We start from the raw sequence: 19,466 nt of genomic DNA, 5'->3' as shown, positions 1-19,466 counted from the left end.
GTTTACTTTCTCTCTCCTTTGGTTAATTATACCTGACTGATTCTTACAGTTACAATACTTAAACAGCTTCATCTAATAATCTACTGTGCAATCTGCTCGGTTATTACTGTTAAAAATAATAAATAACCAGCAAAATATTAAAAGTAATGAAAGACCGACACCGCCATGAAAAAGAAGGTGACTAAAAAAGATTGAAGAATTAGGAAAGACATTGACCAGCTAAAGAAATGCACTGAGGGTATCAAAACCAGAAAAGTACAAGAAAGAGTAGAGGAAATAATGCGTCAAACACATACACATATAAATAAGGAGAGACGCAACTGTTTACATTTTCGGCCGCACATACATCTTTTTAGCAACAAAGCAACGTTGCCCGCCTTCTAAAAACGTCCTAGTATCCATTTACGCGGTACTCTAAAACGTCGATCAATATTTCGTTTACAGATAACGACTTGACAACATAGCGCGGTCGTCACTCCTCCCTTTCGTAATAAAATTTATGGTTTCATTCATGTTTGGCGTTGCAGTGTTACTTTGTGTTTTGTTTCCCTTTTAGTGTTTTTTCGTGATATTTGACATCTTTATATTAAAAAAAACTATTGAAAAACAATTTGTGATGGTTCGGCAGTGTGTAGTTTGCAAAAAAATGGACTATTCTGATCCAGAACTTATATTTCGGAGGTAAGTGAAATCCCGTTCGTCCCCATTATCTTTTTTCTCAATGCCGTAACAGTGACGTGCCTACCAACTGATCTTTATTTATTGAATTTTAAAAATGAGAAATTTACATGAAATTTAACATTTTAGTATTGCCAATTATAAGCTATATAATTTATATTGATTAAAAAAAACATATTTCAAGGGTATATACTTAGTAAATAGCTCTTTATGTAAATAATAAATATTTTTTATGATTCATGACTTTTTAAGTTAACATCAACCTTTATTTAATTTCATTGATATTCCTACTTATATTACCCTAATTCTTGGTAAAATATTAATTATTGTTATTACGTAATTCCATATTGCACTAGATTGTCAAAATTCTTTATACTTGGTATACATGACAAACAAAACAAATAAATTGTTATTATAATAATTATTATAATAGCTATTAAAGGTTGTTTTTTTCTTTTCCCATTTTAGGTTTCCTATAAATTTGGAAAGGAGGGAGAGGTGGTCTTTAATTTTGGGTCTATGTAATCAGGCAATTACAAAGTACTCCCATATTTGTTCAAGTTATTTTGATCCTAGTGATATCATGATCACACAAATAACAGGCCGAAAGCAAATTAGGCCAAATGCTGACCCTCAATTTCATCCTTCGATTTTCTTGGATCCTCCATCTTGCAGGTACATATTTTTTTTATATAAATAGAACATAATATACCTATACAAAAACTTTTCCTATAATATATTGTTTATAAAACTATTAAATTACTTAATATTATAAAACATGAAATATGATTTTTAGCTCCGATTCCAGTGTTATGGAGACACCTCCAAAAAAGTTTTCTGAATCCAATGCGTAAAAAGCATGCGTAAAAGTACTATTTCTAGCTTAAGGCTATTTTATATAAATATTTTAATTTTTAGTGCTGATTGGGAAAATTTTTCCAATGCTGTCGAAGATAATACTAACCCAAGTAGTCTTCCAAATATTGAATCTTTTAATTCGTAAGTATGGCTTCGGTTATTACTATGTTATAAATACAGGGTGGGGACTTTAAATGGAAAGATGCCTATTATGGCTCTGAAATTTAGTTTTTTTAAAATACGATTTTAAACGTTTTTGGTAAGCCAATGGGCCATATTAGGCACCATTCCATTTAAAGCCCCTGCCTGTACATAATTATACTAACATAAGCAAGTTTGTTTATTTCTTTTTGTTTTAGTAAGTTGCCTACATTTATATTTTCGTTTTTACGTGCTTCATAGTTTGTATATTTTAAGTAGAAAATAAAATGTTACAGTACAAACTGTATTGTATTTTTTTATATTCCGGTTTGGATCTTAAAGATACTCTGACCTATAATAATAAAATCTTATTAGTAATAACTTTTAGACGCCTTTAAACGAATAGCTTTAAATATGTTATATCGCATGTCACGTGATGAGATATGTAAATATGTATGTAATTGAACGTCTAATTTTCTTAACAAAGCATCTATTAAGATTCTGTCTTTATAGCAATCAAATATATTTGCCGTAGCTATTTTTTTTTGTAATCGTAAAAATCTATCATATAATGACAGATTTTTAACAAAAAAATCCATTAAACTAAAAATACAACAAATAACAAAATGGTAATGGCAAGTGGCATGTTTTTGTTAATAAATATCGAAAATATTAAAGATACAAAAAGGCTTGAATAAACTAAGCATTTTTAAGAATATAATAATTATGTACCTATGTATTATAACCAACCGGGTAATATACGTAAATTTTTTTAATGTTTCGTATGTAATTAAATAAGAAAAAGATATCTACAATCTTTACCATCGCTAATTAATTTCATAAAATATTTAAATACAAATATTTTTGATTACACCAATTTTTAATTTTTTTAACGGTTACGCCACTGGGCGACGCCGACGAAATATAGCCGACTAATATGAAGTATTTTTGGACTGCCAGATGATGTCATTACGTCTTTCTCCTTTTATTAGTGACAGACGGAGAAGCCAATATCGCCAACTCATATGGCGGGCGCATCTGATTGCACTCGTAGATACGTGACTCGTTTGATGCGATGTTGACGGTTTTCTGGCGGTCTCTCTCTTCTCTGTCTCTGTTCCGCTTACGTTAAAGCATAAAGACATGCTTGATCGTCAACAAACCGAATTTATGAATGAAACGTGTTGTCTCCCCTTATTTATATGTCTATGGTCAAACACAACAACATATACAGCAGAACTCAAAAAAATGTACTCCGGAATAATGTCTAGACATCCTAAAACAGAAATTATCTATTTTTTTGGATCGCTTAAAAAATACATATATCTAATAGTAAAAGAAAAGAATATAATTTATTTTTTGAATGCACTGCTCGAACAAATAGTGCCTTTAGCATTACCGCAACTAAAAAAAACATTGAGGAGGTCTGGGGCACTCAATTAACGACACCTAGTGAATGTAACCTCGACACTAAATGGCTGGATGAATAAAGTGTTAAATATATAATCAAATGGCATTTTTACCATTTTCAGTTGAATCAGTGACTAACGTCATAAAAAAACCTACATAGCTCAAAAGCTCCAGGCCCAGATTACGTCCAAAATTACTGGATTAAGAAATTATGGTCAACACACCAACAACTGACCAACCTTCTAAAGGACGTGCTTATGAATCCTCAGAATTTGCCTAATTTTTTAACAGAAGGTACCACTTACCTCTTGTCCAAGGAGTGCCAAAACACTCAAGATCTGGCTAAATATCGGCCAGTAACATGCTTATCCACACTTTATGCAATTTATTACAGAATGTATTTACATAAATTGTGATCAGAATAGTATCATAGCGTCTTAACAGACATGATGTATCAGAAGTCCATGGAGTGTAAAGAACAGCTAATTATCGAGTCCGTAGTTTACAATCAGGCATTTAACAGCAGCAGAAAATCCTTTGATGCAGTTCCAAGTAAATGGCTTATTTATGTACTTGAATTGTAGAGAATATATAACCTAGTTTTATAATAATTTAGTTTTTAGAATTTACTATGGCATCTTGGCGAACCAATTAAATTCTAGGTGTCTAACGGTAACTGTATTGAAACTTATATAATTCCTAATCAAAGAGGTATATTCCAGGAAGATTGATTCCTGAAGTCTGCTTTGGTTCTGCCTTGCTACGAACCAACTCCCTAGCTTACACAATTCAAGTAGGTACGAATTTGGCATAAAAAAAAATAGAGAAATAAGAGTAAACCATCTACTTTATATGAATGATGTAAAAGTTCTTGCGGCAACACGAAATCAACTAGATCAGATGCTTAAGATTGTGGAACAATTATCTGATGATATAGGAATGTCCTTTGGTCTGGATAAATGCCGAACTGTGAACATTATTAAAAGTAAACTACAAACATTAATGCTATGGACGAAAAAGAATCCTACAAATATCTAAGAATAAAGTAGGCGCAAAGAATAGACCAGAAAAGTATGAAAAATTAGGTGACTACTAAGTTTAGTACAAGCAGAAACTTATTTAAAGCTATTAATACATACAGGCAGTTCACTAACTTACTGTTTCGGTGTTATAAGATGCACTAAAACCGACATCGAAAACTTGCAAAGAAAGGCTAGAACACGTCTAATGAAAGACCAATAAGCATACCCGCGCATGTGCCGTAGAACAAACCACGCTACCTCGACATACGGAAGGAAGAGGAATAGCCAAGATAGGGATGCATATGACTCAGCAAATTAATAATTTGCGATCCTTTTTCTTAAGAAAGGCTGAAATATCAGCCAGACATTAATCGTACAATATGTGAAGCAGATGAGTCAACACCATTTAAACTCCAGAAGCTGGAGTTACCCACATACTTTAGCACTGAGCAAGAAGAAATGCACGCTTGGTTGTGAAAACCACTACATGGAAGGCATATTCATGACAGGTTCAATAAGAGTATGTCAACGGTTTCTTGTGGCTATCCAAGATTAAGTAATTTCAGCAAACAAATTATTTAATATTTGTCGGTGACCCGACAGTACAAAGTAACGGTTGTAGGCATATAAAGAATGGCATGATCCAGTTGCAAAGATACTGCATCAAGAGCTCGCAGAAAAACTAAACGTCTTATCAGCAGCCAAGGTCCCATATTATAACTATAAGCCAGAACCAGTTCTTGAAAATAAGCAAAACAAATTGTTTTGGTATTCCACTGCACTTATAAGTTACTTATTATATTGGGTATTACGTCACTTATAGCAAAAATCAATTTAGAAATTTTTATCTCACACGCTCAACAATTGAAAAGAAGAAGAAAATAGACTTATTCACGTATTTAAAAGAAATATGAACTTAAATCTGTAACGATACCGTTCGATATACTTAATTTAATTTAAGTTCAATAAGTTTTAAATACAATAATTTACTTGAGGTATAATAGATTTTTTATATACCTAGGAGCTGAGGTTCAATCTATTAATCTCTGAGCTCGTTTCTTCTTTTCAATATCCTACCTAACTTTGTTATGAATATTACAATTAAAAAACGATAAAAAACAACAAGAAGACCTACTTATTTTAAAAATACCTAATTTGAACCAACGTTTTGGTAGTTATATCTACTACCGTTATCAAGGTAGTTAAAGTAAAATTAAATTAAATTAAAAATAAAATATACTTATCTTTCAAATTTGCAGTAATACAGTCTCATCTAAATTTCTTCCTAATTCGAAAATACTTTAGAATTATTAATTATAATTAGGAAGAAATTTTGATGAGACTGTATTACTGCAAATTTGAAAGAAAAGTATATTTTATTTTTAATTTAATTTAATTTTACTTTAACTACCTTGATAACGGTAGTAGATATAAGTACCGAAACGTTGGTTCAAATTAGGTATTTTTAAAAAAAGTAGGTCTTCTTGTTGTTTTTTATCGTTTTTTAATTGTAATATTCATAACAAAGTTAGGTAGGATATTGAAAAGAAGAAACGAGCTCAGAGATTAATAGATTGAACCTCAGCTCCTAGGTATATACAAAAGTTTATTATACCTCAAGTAAATTATTGTATTTAAAACTTATTGAACTTAAATTAAATTAGGTATATCGAACGGTATCGTTACAGATTTAAGTTCATATTTCTTTTAAATACGTGAATAAGTCTATTTTCTTCTTCTTTTCAATTGTTGAGCGTGTGAGATAAAAATTTCTAAATTGATTTTTGCTATAAGTGACGTAATACCCAATATAATAAGTAACTCATTATGAATTCGTCACAACAATACAGATTTTACTGCACTTATAGACCAACAAGTAAGTATCAATAGATCTGACCTCATACTGATAAAATTTCTAGGAAGGTAACCCTTATTGATGTAGCTATTCCTAATAATAATAACCTAAAAGCAAGACATAATCAAAAGATTGTTAAATACAGGAATATTGAACACTAGATAAGACGACAATAGGAAATAAGAGAAGTGTGGACAATCCCATTTATTTTGTCAACAACAGGAGTAATACCAAAGAATCTGATCGGAAGTATAAAACTGCTCAGCCTTACCGAAAGCATTTATAAGATAATATAACGTCAACTAGCTTAAGAAATTATAATAATAGTATCCTTAAGAGTGCCGAAAAACAAGGCACAGTCTAGATTTAGAGCAGCTACTCTACTGAACCCTGTTCATTCAGATAAATCAACGTAATCTAAAATTAAAGTAAAAAAGAATTTACCACCCTATAAAAGGTTAAAAAAAATACGTATAAAGAAGCATTGTATTATTAAGGTACATATTCATTATTTAGTTTTAGGTATTTTTTTGAGTTTAATTTAAATTTTGTTTCGTTAACAATTTTATTACTACTATTAAGAAAAAGATATAAAATTTTATGGCACTTTAAGTAAATGATCTTTAAAAAATTGATGCCTAATGTTGAGGTAGTGTTATTATGTTTGGAAATTGTGAAAAACTGAAGAATAAGTGTTTACATGAGAAACAAATTTATTTTTAAAACACAGTGGAAAGTAGGTGTCTCGTAAAACTTTAAATGTCATTCCATGCCTACCTCTATCCATCCTCAACCAGTGCAACTTCCTAAAAGTATAAGTAATATTGTCATATTTACGTAAACAAAATATCAGATGTGAGCAAGTATTTTGTAGGGAACTCTAAATCCGATTTCTTTTAAAGCTAGACATAAACCAGACATAAAAATTATAGTAGTTAAAGGTGGACAAGACTAAGCAAAGCATTTTACGTAAATTAAAATTTAATATCGAAAATAACATAGTAGCAAAATCTTAGGTCAGTACTCAAAATCAAATCAAAATTGACTTAACAGGGTTTAAGATTGTGCTCTGAGGCCAACTGCTTAAGCAAGTTTATATATTGATTAATTAATAAAGATGTATGGAGGTAATTACGATCAAAGTGAAAATAAATTTAAATTTCATTTGCAAAAGCACTACTTTATATTGAAGCTCTCTTAACAATAAATTAATTTAGCGCTTAGATCAATAATAAGTAATTTTCGTTACCTTAAATTACCTGGAAAATTATCACATAGAGGTCTAAACGTTGACATAATATAAGAAAATGGCTGTCTTAGAACGTTTAAATTGTGGCCCACATCCAACAAACATAGTTGTGCAAAAATAAACATGACTCACTTTTTTGTGTCAAAACTGTCTTTAATGATTGGTTTAAAAATTAGACACATTGACTGTTGCCAATTCTATATAAAGATCTGATTTCCATAGACGTATTTATAAATCTGTCATTAATGTATATCAAATTGGTAAGATTACTAACAAAGCTTTTAAAAATTGAAATAATAAATAATTTTTAAGTCCTATGATTACTGATGGGTGCCCTTTTACACTTCCTAAGAAATCTTTTATTTTAAATTATAATAATATTTTATGTATATATACCGGGTGACACAGGCAAAAGGGAACACAAGTTTTTTACTTTTCAAGATAAACAATTGAAATTTGGTATAGCGATAGTAAAATAGTTATAAGAGCATCTTTTGACATATCCTATTATTTTCCATCACTTCCGGTTTAACAGGAAGTGATACTAACTTTCTTATTTTAAATTGATACTAACTTTCTTATTTTAATTTGGGACACTTGGTATATTTTTACGTATTTCGATAAAAAATAATATTCTAAAAACAATAATATCGTATTTTCCACTTTTTGTTTTATACTCATAGAAAAAATCACTTTTTAAAATTTTAAAATAGGGTGCCATGAATGCGTTGGAAGTTTTAATTATTAATTAAGTATATATACAGGGTGTTACTTAAAGGTATGTCATAATTAAAAAGGAACATTCCTGGACCGATTTTAAGTCAAAAAGTTCATGTAAACATGGGTCCTAAAATGATTAGTTTTTAAGATACAGGGTGTTAAAGTTTTATTTTTTTTTCGTTTTTAATAAATTTTTCAAATACGGTTTAAAATATTGAACTGAATTTTGGCACAGGATATTATGGCATAAAAACACATTTTTTAAATTTTCATCTACTTTTTTTAGCAACCAGTGGCGTAGCTATGATAAATTTTCAATACAATTTTACAAAAAAAATACTACGCCATTGACTTACGAAAAAAATTATGATTTTATCTTAATTACCAATCAATTATAAACAAAAAATTCCTCCATAACTTTTGCCGTAAATCTTACCGTTTGGGTGTAATCGTTAATTAAAAAAACGTCTTTTATGCATAAAATGCATCTTTAAAAATTATGGAAATAAATCAAGTTAGCTTTGCTCGTTGCCAGCAACTGTTTTTTTGTTGTTGTAAACATTATGACACTGATATTAATGATTATTTTTGATTATGTTAAGTTATTTATTTTCAGCTTTTATTAGGTACATTTTTCAAATATTTATTTTCAAGCTATTTTTTTATTTTTTTAAAAAGTAGTGAACAAAAAGCAACAACAATTAAATACAATACATACATACATAATTTACAACAAATGTTGGAAATGACCACCTCTTGCCTCTATGCAGGCTTCTGCTATTCTTCTCATAGAATCACGAACTCTTTCGAAAATTCCAAGCGTGTTTCGTATAGTTTCACATCCGTCAATAATTCTATTTCTTAGTTCTTCTAATGTCACAATTGGTATCTAAAAAATCAATGTTTTAGGTGTCCTCACAAAAAAAAATCTAGGCTATTTAAGTCAGGTGATCTAGGTGGCCAAAACCGTGGTCCTCCACGGCCTATCCATTTATTTCGGTAGACTCTATTTAAATGCTCACGAGCCAATATGCTAAAGTGGGCTGGAACACCATCATGCATAAACCAAAGTTGTTGCCGTAACTGAAGAGGAACATCTTCGAGAAGCAAAGGCAAATCATTTTGGAGAAAATTACAATCATTCTGTCCGTTAAGGAGTCCTGGTAAAAAAGATGGTCCAATTAAATGATCGGATACGATACCGATCCAAACGTTTATTGAAAATTGTTCCTGAAAATGTGTCTCTGTAATCGCATGAGGGTTTTCTTGAGCCCAGTAATGATTGTTATAAAAATTGATTATTGCATTTCTGGAGAAATTAGCTTCGTCCGTAAACAAGATATTCACACTAAATTGAGGATTTTGTGTTACTTTTTAGAGATACCATCTACAAAATTGAAGAACCCTTTGTATGTGAAAAGGATATAATAAAGAATCCCTTAAAATTTACCATACCGTCTTGTAGCAGATGTTCAATACCATACCAATTTTTCGTGCACTTGTGGTCGGATCCTTTTCGACTGCATGTAGGACAGCCTCTTCAACTGCCGGTGTCCTAACTGTACGGGGCCTTCCCTCGGCAAAATTAGCCTTAAAACTCCCAGATTCAGCCAGACAACGATGAATGTTTATAAATATTCTTCTATCTGGGACAGCGCGATTAGGATACCTTTCTTAATACAAACGCCGCGCCTCCATAGCATTACCATTGGCAAGTCAATAAAGGAAATGCATTTGCGTTATTTCCAAATTAGAATAATCTACCATTTTTTAGCTAGTACATTTCACGTTTTAAGATCCAAAGGGTACTAAAAACAAACTGTCAAGAATAATCACTAACGCAAGTGTCATAATGTTTAAAACAACAAAAAACAATTTCTGGCAACAAGCAAAGCTAACTTGATTTATTTCCATAATTTTTAAAGATGCGTTTTATGCATAAAAGACGTTTTTTTAATTAACGATTACACCCAAACGGTAAGATTTACGGCAAAAGTCATGGATAAATTTTTTGTTTATAATTGATTGCTAATTAAGATAAAATCATAATTTTTTTCGTAAGTCAATGGCGTAGTATTTTTTTTGTAAAATTGTATTAAAAATTCATCATAGCTACGCCACTGGTTGCTAAAAAAAAGTAGGTGAACATCTAAAAAATGTGTTTTTATGCCGTAATATCTTGTGCCAAAATTCAGTTCAATATTTTAAACCGTATTTGAAAAATTTATTAAAAACGAAAAAAAAAATAAAACTTTAACACCCTGCATCTTAAAAACTAAGCATTTTAGGACCCATGTTTATATGAACTTTTCGACTTCAAATTGGTTCAGGAATGTCAGGAATGCCAGGAATGTATATATGTATATATATATATATATATTGGATTTAATGGAGTTTAATAATGCTCCTATTTCGTATAACAGCAATTTTCTCGAAAACCCTCAATTAAATCGAAAAAACGCAGAAAAGAATTTTGGATTTCTTCTGTTAAAATAAATAGTGAAATAGGAAGATCGGCGAAAATAAAACACGCTTGTCATAGCTTCTAATGATTAACAACGACTGTTTATTCAACCAAATAGTAGAGACTACAAAACTCGCTAAGCCGACGTTGTCACGTTGCTTTAGAAATATATATAGGCATTAATAATAGAGAGAGTTATATTTAAATATTTTGAACTTATCTTTACACCCCCACTAGTTAAAAATATTTAATAAACAAAAATCCGAAAATATTGAGAACTAACTACTAATATAATTTTAGTACTAAACCTAACAAAACTAAAAACTTATTAACAAAGCCTTCGTCAAAACATCCGCGGGCATTTCGTCCGTTTTAATATACTCAAGACTCACCAATACATTCTGAATTACTTCCCTGACAAAATGGTGACGGACGTCAATATGTTTATTCCTTTTATGGAACACCGGGTTTGAAGATAGCTTTAAGGCACTCTGACTATCGCTAAATAACATAACAGGATTAAAAGAATTTGTCAATTCTCCTAACAAATTTCTCAAATTAATTGCCTCTTTTGAAGCCTCCGAGAGCGCCATATACTCGGCTTCTATGCTTGACAAAGCAACAGTCTTTTGCTTTGTGCTTTTCCATGAAATTACAGAATTTGCATACACAAAACAAAAACCGGTATAGGACCTTCTGTCTACTATATTACTACCCCAATCGGCGTCTACATAGCCTACTAACTCTTTACAATCTTTCTGATATTTTAAACAATATTACTTTTTGTTTTCTGAAGATATTTAAGAAGTCTTTTAACACTTTGCCAATGAGTCTCATTAACGCAATTATTGAACTAGCTTAAATAGCAAACACTATAGGAAATATCTGGCCTAGTCATTATAGCTAAATACATAAGTCCACCAATAACTTGACGGTATAGCACTGATAAAACACTATTATCACCCTTAATTAAATTTAAATTCTTCTCCATTGGAGGTTCAACCGTCTTACAATCTTTCATTTGAAACTTTTCTAATAAAGAATCTATATAATTGGTCTGGTCTAATGTTATAACATTCTTTGAATTATCTATAGAAATATTCATACCTAAAATTTGTTTAGCTTTTCCTAGATCTTTCAACTTAAATCTTGAAGCCAATTCTGCTTTTAATCCACTCATTTCAACATCATTATTCGAGAAAATAAAAAAATCATCCACGTAAAGTGCAATGATAGTCATAGAACCACTTTCTGACTTAATAAAAACACAAGGCTCAAATTTAGACTTACTGTAACCCAACTCAATAAGAACAATCTCAACCTTTTGGTACCAAACACGAGAGGATTGTTTAAGACCATATATCGCCTTATTTAACTTCAGAATTTTGTTTTCATGACCTGGCTCTACAAAACACTCTGGCTGCCTCATGAAAACTGTTTCACTTAGCTCACCATATAAAAAGGCTGTTGTACAATAGTACACCTAGACCTAAATTTACACTTAAACCTATTAACAATCTGAGGGTAGAGTGCCTGACTACAGGCGAAAAAGTCTCCGAGTAATCTACTCCTTCTCTCTGTGTATACCCTTTGGCTACTAGACGTGCACGATATGTTTTTTTATTGTCACTATCAGATTTTAACTTAAAAACCCACTTACATTCGACAACTGGAAACTCACTTGACCGCTCCACCAACTCCCATGTCTCGTTTTCCTCCAAACATTTGATCTCCTCTTGCATCGCCGCTCTCCACTGATTACCATCAGGTCTAGACAGCATCTGCGACACTTCTGGTGTACAGACTGAGTATCCAGTTGTTGGACAGAAAAATACAACATAATCATCGTACTTCTTAGCTGACCTCTCTCTAGTTGATTTCCTTGGAGCTGCTGCCCCTAAGCTTCCATTATTGTCAAAACTTGTATATGATAATTCAGGTACATAGTCTGCATCACTTGGGTTATCCTGAAAAACATCATTTTCAATACTCTACTGAACCATATTCACTACTGATAGAACCACTCTCATCATTCTGCTCTGGAATGCTGTTCCTCCTATCCCCACTGAAACTACAGTTTCCTTTGAGAACACTGGCTCCATGGATTTCATATCTTCATGAATTTGAACATCCCTGCTAGTTGTGACGTCATCTATTTTTGGATCATAAATTCTATACCCTTTAATATTCTCTGCATATCCAACCATGATACACATATTAGACTTTTTATCCAGCTTAAGTCTCTTTTCTTTCGGAACATGTACCATAACGCTGCTCCCAAAGATCTTAAAATGTGACAAATCTGGCTTGGAACCATGCCACACTTCATAGGGTGTCTTTCCATCCAAACCACTTGAAATACATCGGTTCCTGATGTAGTTAGCAGTATTTACTGCCTCTGTTCAAAACTTCTTACCTAAACCAGCGTCAAACATAAGGCACTTAGCCTTCTCCACTAAACACCTGTTTAGCCTTTCTGCAAGACCGTTTTGTTCTAGTGTGTAAGCATTGGTAGTTTGGTGAATTATGCCCTCTAACTTAAAGAAAGAATCAAAATTATTACCACAGAATTCACCACCCTGGTCACTTCGAAAGATTTTTATCTTTCGGTCTAGCTGGTTCTCTACTATAGTCTTAAAAGTTTTAAAATTATTGAATACTTGACTCTTAGCCTTTAGAAAATAAACAAAGGACATTCTACTATAATCATCGACAAGCAACAAAAAATACCTTGCACCTCCAATTGAATTTACCTCCATTGGCCCGCACACGTCTCCATGGATAACTTCCAATAGGCCACTGCTCCTCGAACCCTTATTTGGAAAAGGCAACCTTGTTTGTTTTCCCTCACAACAAACAATTCAGTTACTCTTTTCAATGGTACATACATTCCTTAGTATTATACCCAACACACAGTTTCTCATCTTGTTTAAATCTTGACTGTTAATATGGCCTAGCCTTCGGTGCCACACTTCTGGATCACTACAGGCAGTCAACAGTGCTAAGTTACTTTCTGGGGTAAAACTTAGATTTAATTTATAAAGACCATCACATAAATCAGCTGTAGCTAACAACTTATTATTATTACTAAAAATAGAACAGCCACTATTACTAAAGGATACTCTGTTACCCTTGGAAATCAACTGACTTACTGATATGAGATTGGCTGTCAAACCAGGAACACAAAGAACATCTTCAATGGTCACCTTACAAATCTCCCCCCTAACCTTGGTCTCAATATCTATATTCCCAATGCACTTGACCTTAAGTTTCTCTTCATTTGCAACCACAATGTCACTTAATTTGGTTTCTGCAATCCTGCATTTCTTAATCTATTTTTCATTCGGAGACATATGTTTACTTGCTCCTGAGTCCAAGTAAAAATCATCTTTGGTATATTTCCCGTTTAAAAATATACCGCACTAAACGCATATCTTGACGAATTTACTGAGAAAACATTCGAATTTGGACACTTCGACATGAAATGACCGGGTTGTTTACATTTAAAAGAAATAAGTGTATTTTTATCCCTTCTGTCAAAATCATTTGGTCTGTCTGACGTTGATGCACCTGCGTTGACATTTGAGGATTTTCGACCGAAACTGCTTCCACCTTTTGGCCGCTTCACAAAGCTCCCGCCACTGTTGCCGGCCTTGACTGTAAAGGCTCCTTTTCTGTCACTGTCTTTCATATCTGCGCCATTTACATCCATGTCCATTAACTTGCTCTTAATGGAATCTGCACTAATAGAAATTCCCGCATGCTCTATCGCCATTAACATTGGTGCATACCTTTCTGGTAATCCGCCCAATAATAACGATCCGACCCATTCGTCGTCGATGCTAAACCCCGTCTTTCTGAGTTTCTGAGAAGTTTCAATCACCTGGTTGATGTAACTTTTCATTGAATTACAATTTTCTAACCTCAATGATATTAGATGCCTAAGCAAACTGATTTTTCTTGTAAAACTTGCATCAGCATAAAGTTTTCCTAACTTTTCCCAAACTTCCTGGCATGTTGTCGCACTCTTTATGTGCAAATATAAGGAAGGGCCTATAGTTAAAATCAATTTGGCTTTTGCTTTCGCAATGGTGACGGAATCCGTTTCTGTACCATCCAAACATTTACCTAAACCTTCGAGTACAAAATAAATCTCCAGGGCAAAAGACTACTCTTCAAAGTTCTCGCGCCTGACAAGTTTGTGCACACTACTAAGATAATTTATCGCATATCCATAACCTGTTAAAATAAATAGTGGAATAGGAAGACCGGCGAAAATAAAACACGCTTGTCATAGCTTCTGATGATTAACAACGACTGTTGTATTCAACCAAATAGTAGAGACTACAAAACTCGCTAAGCCGACGTTGTCACGTTGCTTTAGAAATATATATAGGCATTAATAATAGAGGGCGTTATATTTAAATATTTTGAACTTATCTTTGCATCTTCATGGCTAATTAGATGGTGTTGCTAGATTTTAAAATTTTTTATCCAAAATATAAGATATTGGCCATCAGAAAGATAAGCTCTTCTAAATCATCCCCTAAAATTGAATTAACACCATTTTTGGGACGAAAAATGAAAACAGCACACAAAAAACAGGGACATTTTTTTTCAATTTTGATAAGATTTGACGCACAACAGTAGTTTCGGTTCCAAATAATCGATTTTCGTTAAGCAATTTGCGCAAGCTGTAGCTCTGAAGGCATGCATTTTAGGATATATATTTATAGGAAAATCTCTATACATATATATATATATATGTATATAGAGTATATTTCAATAAATTGTTTTTCCTTACCTTGAAGGAATGGTATCAATTTACACATCGCCTCGCCAAAAACAAAGTCTCTCAAAAGGGTTCCGATGAGGGTAAACGGCATACACAGGACGCCCAGTAACAGATCTGCGATGGCCAGATTAAGTAAAAATAAGTTTGTTACAGTGCGCATACGTCGATTCTGAGCCTACAACAAAATTAAAATTTATATTAGGTATTTTATATTACAAATCGTTAACAAGCATCACTTTTCCCAAAGTACATCTTCGGAAAAGTGATAAAGAATACTAGTTTGTGCAGAAATAAGTGATAAAGGAGTGTGTGATATAGTTGAACTAATTTATTTTTATTACTAGCTAAATTTAAACACGAATAATCGACTTGCTTGAAATAATTTACGTATATTATTTTATGTCTGGTAGTTCAGATTATGGATTTATAAAGGGTAGTAGTAATAAACAAGATTGAATTATCAACAGATATGACACTCTCAACTAGTTAATATAAAAAAGCAAAAGATGGGACCCAATATTGAACCGGACCTATTACCAGACTGATTTATGACAAAATAACTAAAATTTATTAATATTACATTGAATTTTGCTAGTTCATAAAATGTTAGTCTAATAAATTTTTTAGCACCTTGTAATATTCTTTATTTAAATATATTTTAATCACCCAAACTATATGATCAATATCTTTAAGCATAATTTTTTGTCATACTCATCACTATATTTACGGCATTAACAACAAAGATAGTTCAGTTATATTTATAACTGTTAGAATAATTTTATCCTGTGTTACTTTTCTATTTTATATTATTATTGTTTTATATTATTTCTTTTCAAATTAAAATAGAATTTAGTTCAATTCATTTTAATTTCTTTAAACAATATTTAACTGCTTTGTAAGAATGAATATAAATCTGATAGAATTTTATTTTGTTTTAAGTTAAAACTTTTCTCTTTATTTTATTGCTAATACTTGCATGAAGCATAAGCTACAATCTAGAACCTAATTAAAAAAAAATTGTATCCTGTTAATAATTAAGTGCTGCCTGGGCTGCTATCCTTTTGCGCCTCTTGGCTTTGAAAGCCAACCTTCATAGTGAATTAATTATACAAGAATAAATTATATACGGTGTTAATAAAGTTCCAAAACTTCCTTATTATTTAGTAAATTATTATTGCTGTCTTTATATAGCCTAAAACAAAAAGTGTTTTAAATAAAGTTTATAGATATTATTTAGATCATTTTATACAAATTTATTTTATGAAAATAGTTTTACATGCACAAGTGGTCTTTTTTATAATAATATACTTTCAAATAAATGTTTTGAATTCGTTACAAAACTGTAACAGGACTTCATGTAACATATGTTATTCCTCAACAAATTAGTTTAAAAAATTAAAAGGTTTATAAAAGTGTTTTTTTAACCTCATTCAATACATGCTAGTTAATTTAGTGGCCAGTTTAATTAGTTTAGTTTTGGGTTGGTATAGCAGGGATAAATGAGCTTTATTAATTATTGAGTAGTAACCTGGTTGGGACTAGAAACCCAAAAATTTTGAATACAACTTTTCTAGAGCGGACATCAATTTTGAAATCCCCATATTGCAGAAATTTAAAAATAGAAAAAATAAATACGATTTCGGTTAAAAATTTATACCTTCGTTGTGATTTCCCCTTTACATGTAAAACTTATTTTATAAAATAGATTTAAAAGATCTTTAATTTTTATTTAGGACACTTTTATAAACAATGCTAATCGTATAATAGTAAGGGTTTCTGGAACTTTTTTCACGCCGATGTACAGGGTAGACATTTTATTAGAAGCCCATACCTTTTCATTGAATCTACAGGGTTTAAAAAAGTACTAAGCCCCTTTAATCGAAGTTTTATTTTAATATAAGCCTAAGTTAAAATCTGTTAATGTGATCCATGCAAAAATCTATACAAAATAATATTCAGAAATCTAAAAGATGTTTTAAAAGAAAACCAAAATTTGGAAGTCTAAATAGACAACTTAAAAAGTATATAGAAATATACAGTTTAAAAAAGTAAAATTTATTAAAGTTAAATATTATTAAATTTAAAAATCAATTGTTAAAGCGCCGCATATATTTTAAGTTCCAAAATATAAAAAAAAGACTTTCCGTTTATTAATCGGCATTACTATTCGTTACGAAAGATATATCGCTTTAGTACATAATTTCAAATACAAAACCGATTTCAGGACTAAATATTTTAAAAAAGAATAAAAGTTTCTATATAAATCTATTAGTAAGTAAAAAATATATAATTAAAAAGTAAATTGCAAAACTGACATATTGTATACCGAGCAACAAAAATATTTAGAGACTCTACATAATTTAATAAAATAAAACTTCGTTTAAGGCTAAGAGGCTTTCTACTTTCTAAATATTTGTTAAACTGCCCAGTAGATTCTGGGAAAAGTTACAGGTTTCTCCTAAAATGCCCATTTGGTACGCATAAAAGTTTATTGCTTATTTTATACGAATATATTCATGTATGTACATGTATATATTAATAATACCTTAGGCATTTTCAATATAACAGCTGTGTATTTTCTACAGTTTTTTTCTTTTGCTTTATTTTCCTTCAGTTTTCTGAATACCTTGTGCAGAAGAAGTTAATAAGAAAAAAATTTAGTAGATGAACTTTTTATTTTCTCTTTTTCTACTTGCGTGTTATGTCGAAGAACTTATATTTATTGCTTAACTATCAGTGTGATACACAATCTTAAAACTTTCAAATACTTCTGTAAATAACCTATATATATTTCCTAAATTGTGGGAAAAAACTAAAATTTGACAAAATCGTTTTAATTTTTTTTTGGCGTTATTCGAAAATATATATTAAAATTATTTATTAAAATAATACATTATTGTGGCCACTTTTTCTCCCCTCTACGATGATACTTTTCAATTTAAAATACGATGTTCCGTGTGTAGAGAGCCATTATCAACTTTGTTTTTCCTTATCAGTGCCATGCTGAATAGCCCTTTTAATTATCTTTTTAATGAGGTGTCTTGTATTTCTAAAAAGTATTTGGAATCATCCCTATAAAATTATATACTACCTTACTTTTGCTCACAGAGCTCTTACGTGTTAAGGGTGCGTGATACACTGGTGAAAAGGTAATTAAAAGAGCTTTTTAGAATTGAAAAGGTAAAAAAAAACAACGTCACCATTGTAATAAAAATTGTATACTTCTTTGAGGTCGGATTTTTTTTTTAACTTTTGGTGAAAATTTTTATATTGCTCAATTAATTAAAGATTATTTAATATGTTTATAATATTAAATCTTTTTTTTTGCATATGAGTTAGTTACAATGAGGTGTGCTCACTGTAAGGACACTAGGCAGATAAACAAAAAAAAATGTCAAAAACTAATTTTTTATTGCTAGAAAAATACATTGATTATTAAAACTTTATTTGGTATGATATTGACGGAAACAGTTTTTCTTATCTGAAAGGCACAGGGCAACATCACACCTAAAAAAATAACAATAATTAACTATGTTTATTTATTTATCAATGTAATATCAACAGCTACCTTGTACAATGCCATCTTGATTTGTGAGGTTCCGCCTTGGTACTACAAAAAGCACATCTTCCAGGCTTGCCATATAGAGGCATGTAGAAACAAGAAATGCCGAATTTCGTATGGTACAGTACGTTTAAAATGATTCACCGTTGCTGATGGCCGACCCCTTTTCGGTAAACCTTGTTCAGCTCCCACAAGTCCTAGGCCCACTGAAAGTCGAAAAAGTTTTAGCCATAGTTGCGCATTGAAATCCGTTCTTTTTTTATACAATATGAATGCATTTACTAAGGATAAATCTATGAAATCGAAAAAATTCTATGCCACCACTTTTTCGACTTTCGGTCAACCTCATAAAGAGCTTTTAGTATGTCCGTATTATCCACGTATCCCATATTCGTATTATATTTCTTTACTAGTTCAGGACAAGTAACATTTCCGGCGGAACCATCTTTTTTTTGCGAGAAACCAATTGATTTTTGCATGGATCCAGATAATTAGTTAAAAAATGAACTGGCCTATTATCCATCCATTTCAAAAATGTCAACCCATCAGTGCTAACTCTGTAGCGCGTAACTCGGTTCAAACCAATTTATTTCCAATTCGTGTGAGTCATACCTACTATCCAACCACAAAAAAATTACTCCTCCTAAAGTCTAACCTAAAGTCCAGATAAGCAAATTTTGTTTTAAAAGATTCAGAGATTTGGTGGCCGCCA

At 31.3% G+C, this 19,466-nt stretch overlaps 1 protein-coding gene across 3 annotated transcripts in view; it reads right to left on the bottom strand.

The window, feature by feature from the left end:
* The window catches only part of LOC126735358 (cholecystokinin receptor type A-like), a 154,046-nt gene that overhangs the window by 100,837 nt on the left and 33,743 nt on the right, over nucleotides 1-19,466 (bottom strand). Inside the window, exons 1-2 of one of the 3 annotated variants that reach the window (XM_050439323.1) lie at nucleotides 12,814-12,971; nucleotides 12,058-12,749 (exon numbers count right to left, since the gene is read on the bottom strand). In XM_050439323.1, the coding sequence (XP_050295280.1) occupies nucleotides 12,058-12,178 (121 nt within the window). In that variant the 5' untranslated portion in view covers nucleotides 12,179-12,749; nucleotides 12,814-12,971. Of the gene's footprint in view, nucleotides 1-12,057; nucleotides 12,972-15,201; nucleotides 15,368-19,466 lie in introns of those variants that run through there. The other 2 variants (XM_050439322.1, XM_050439324.1) reach the window with 2 other exon arrangements.

The sequence above is a fragment of the Anthonomus grandis genome, chromosome 4, assembly GCF_022605725.1.
Source record: "Anthonomus grandis grandis chromosome 4, icAntGran1.3, whole genome shotgun sequence".
Classification (NCBI taxonomy): domain Eukaryota; kingdom Metazoa; phylum Arthropoda; class Insecta; order Coleoptera; family Curculionidae; genus Anthonomus; species Anthonomus grandis.
Note: the sequence above shows the minus strand (reverse complement) of the source record. Positions and strands in the feature narration are given on the sequence as shown.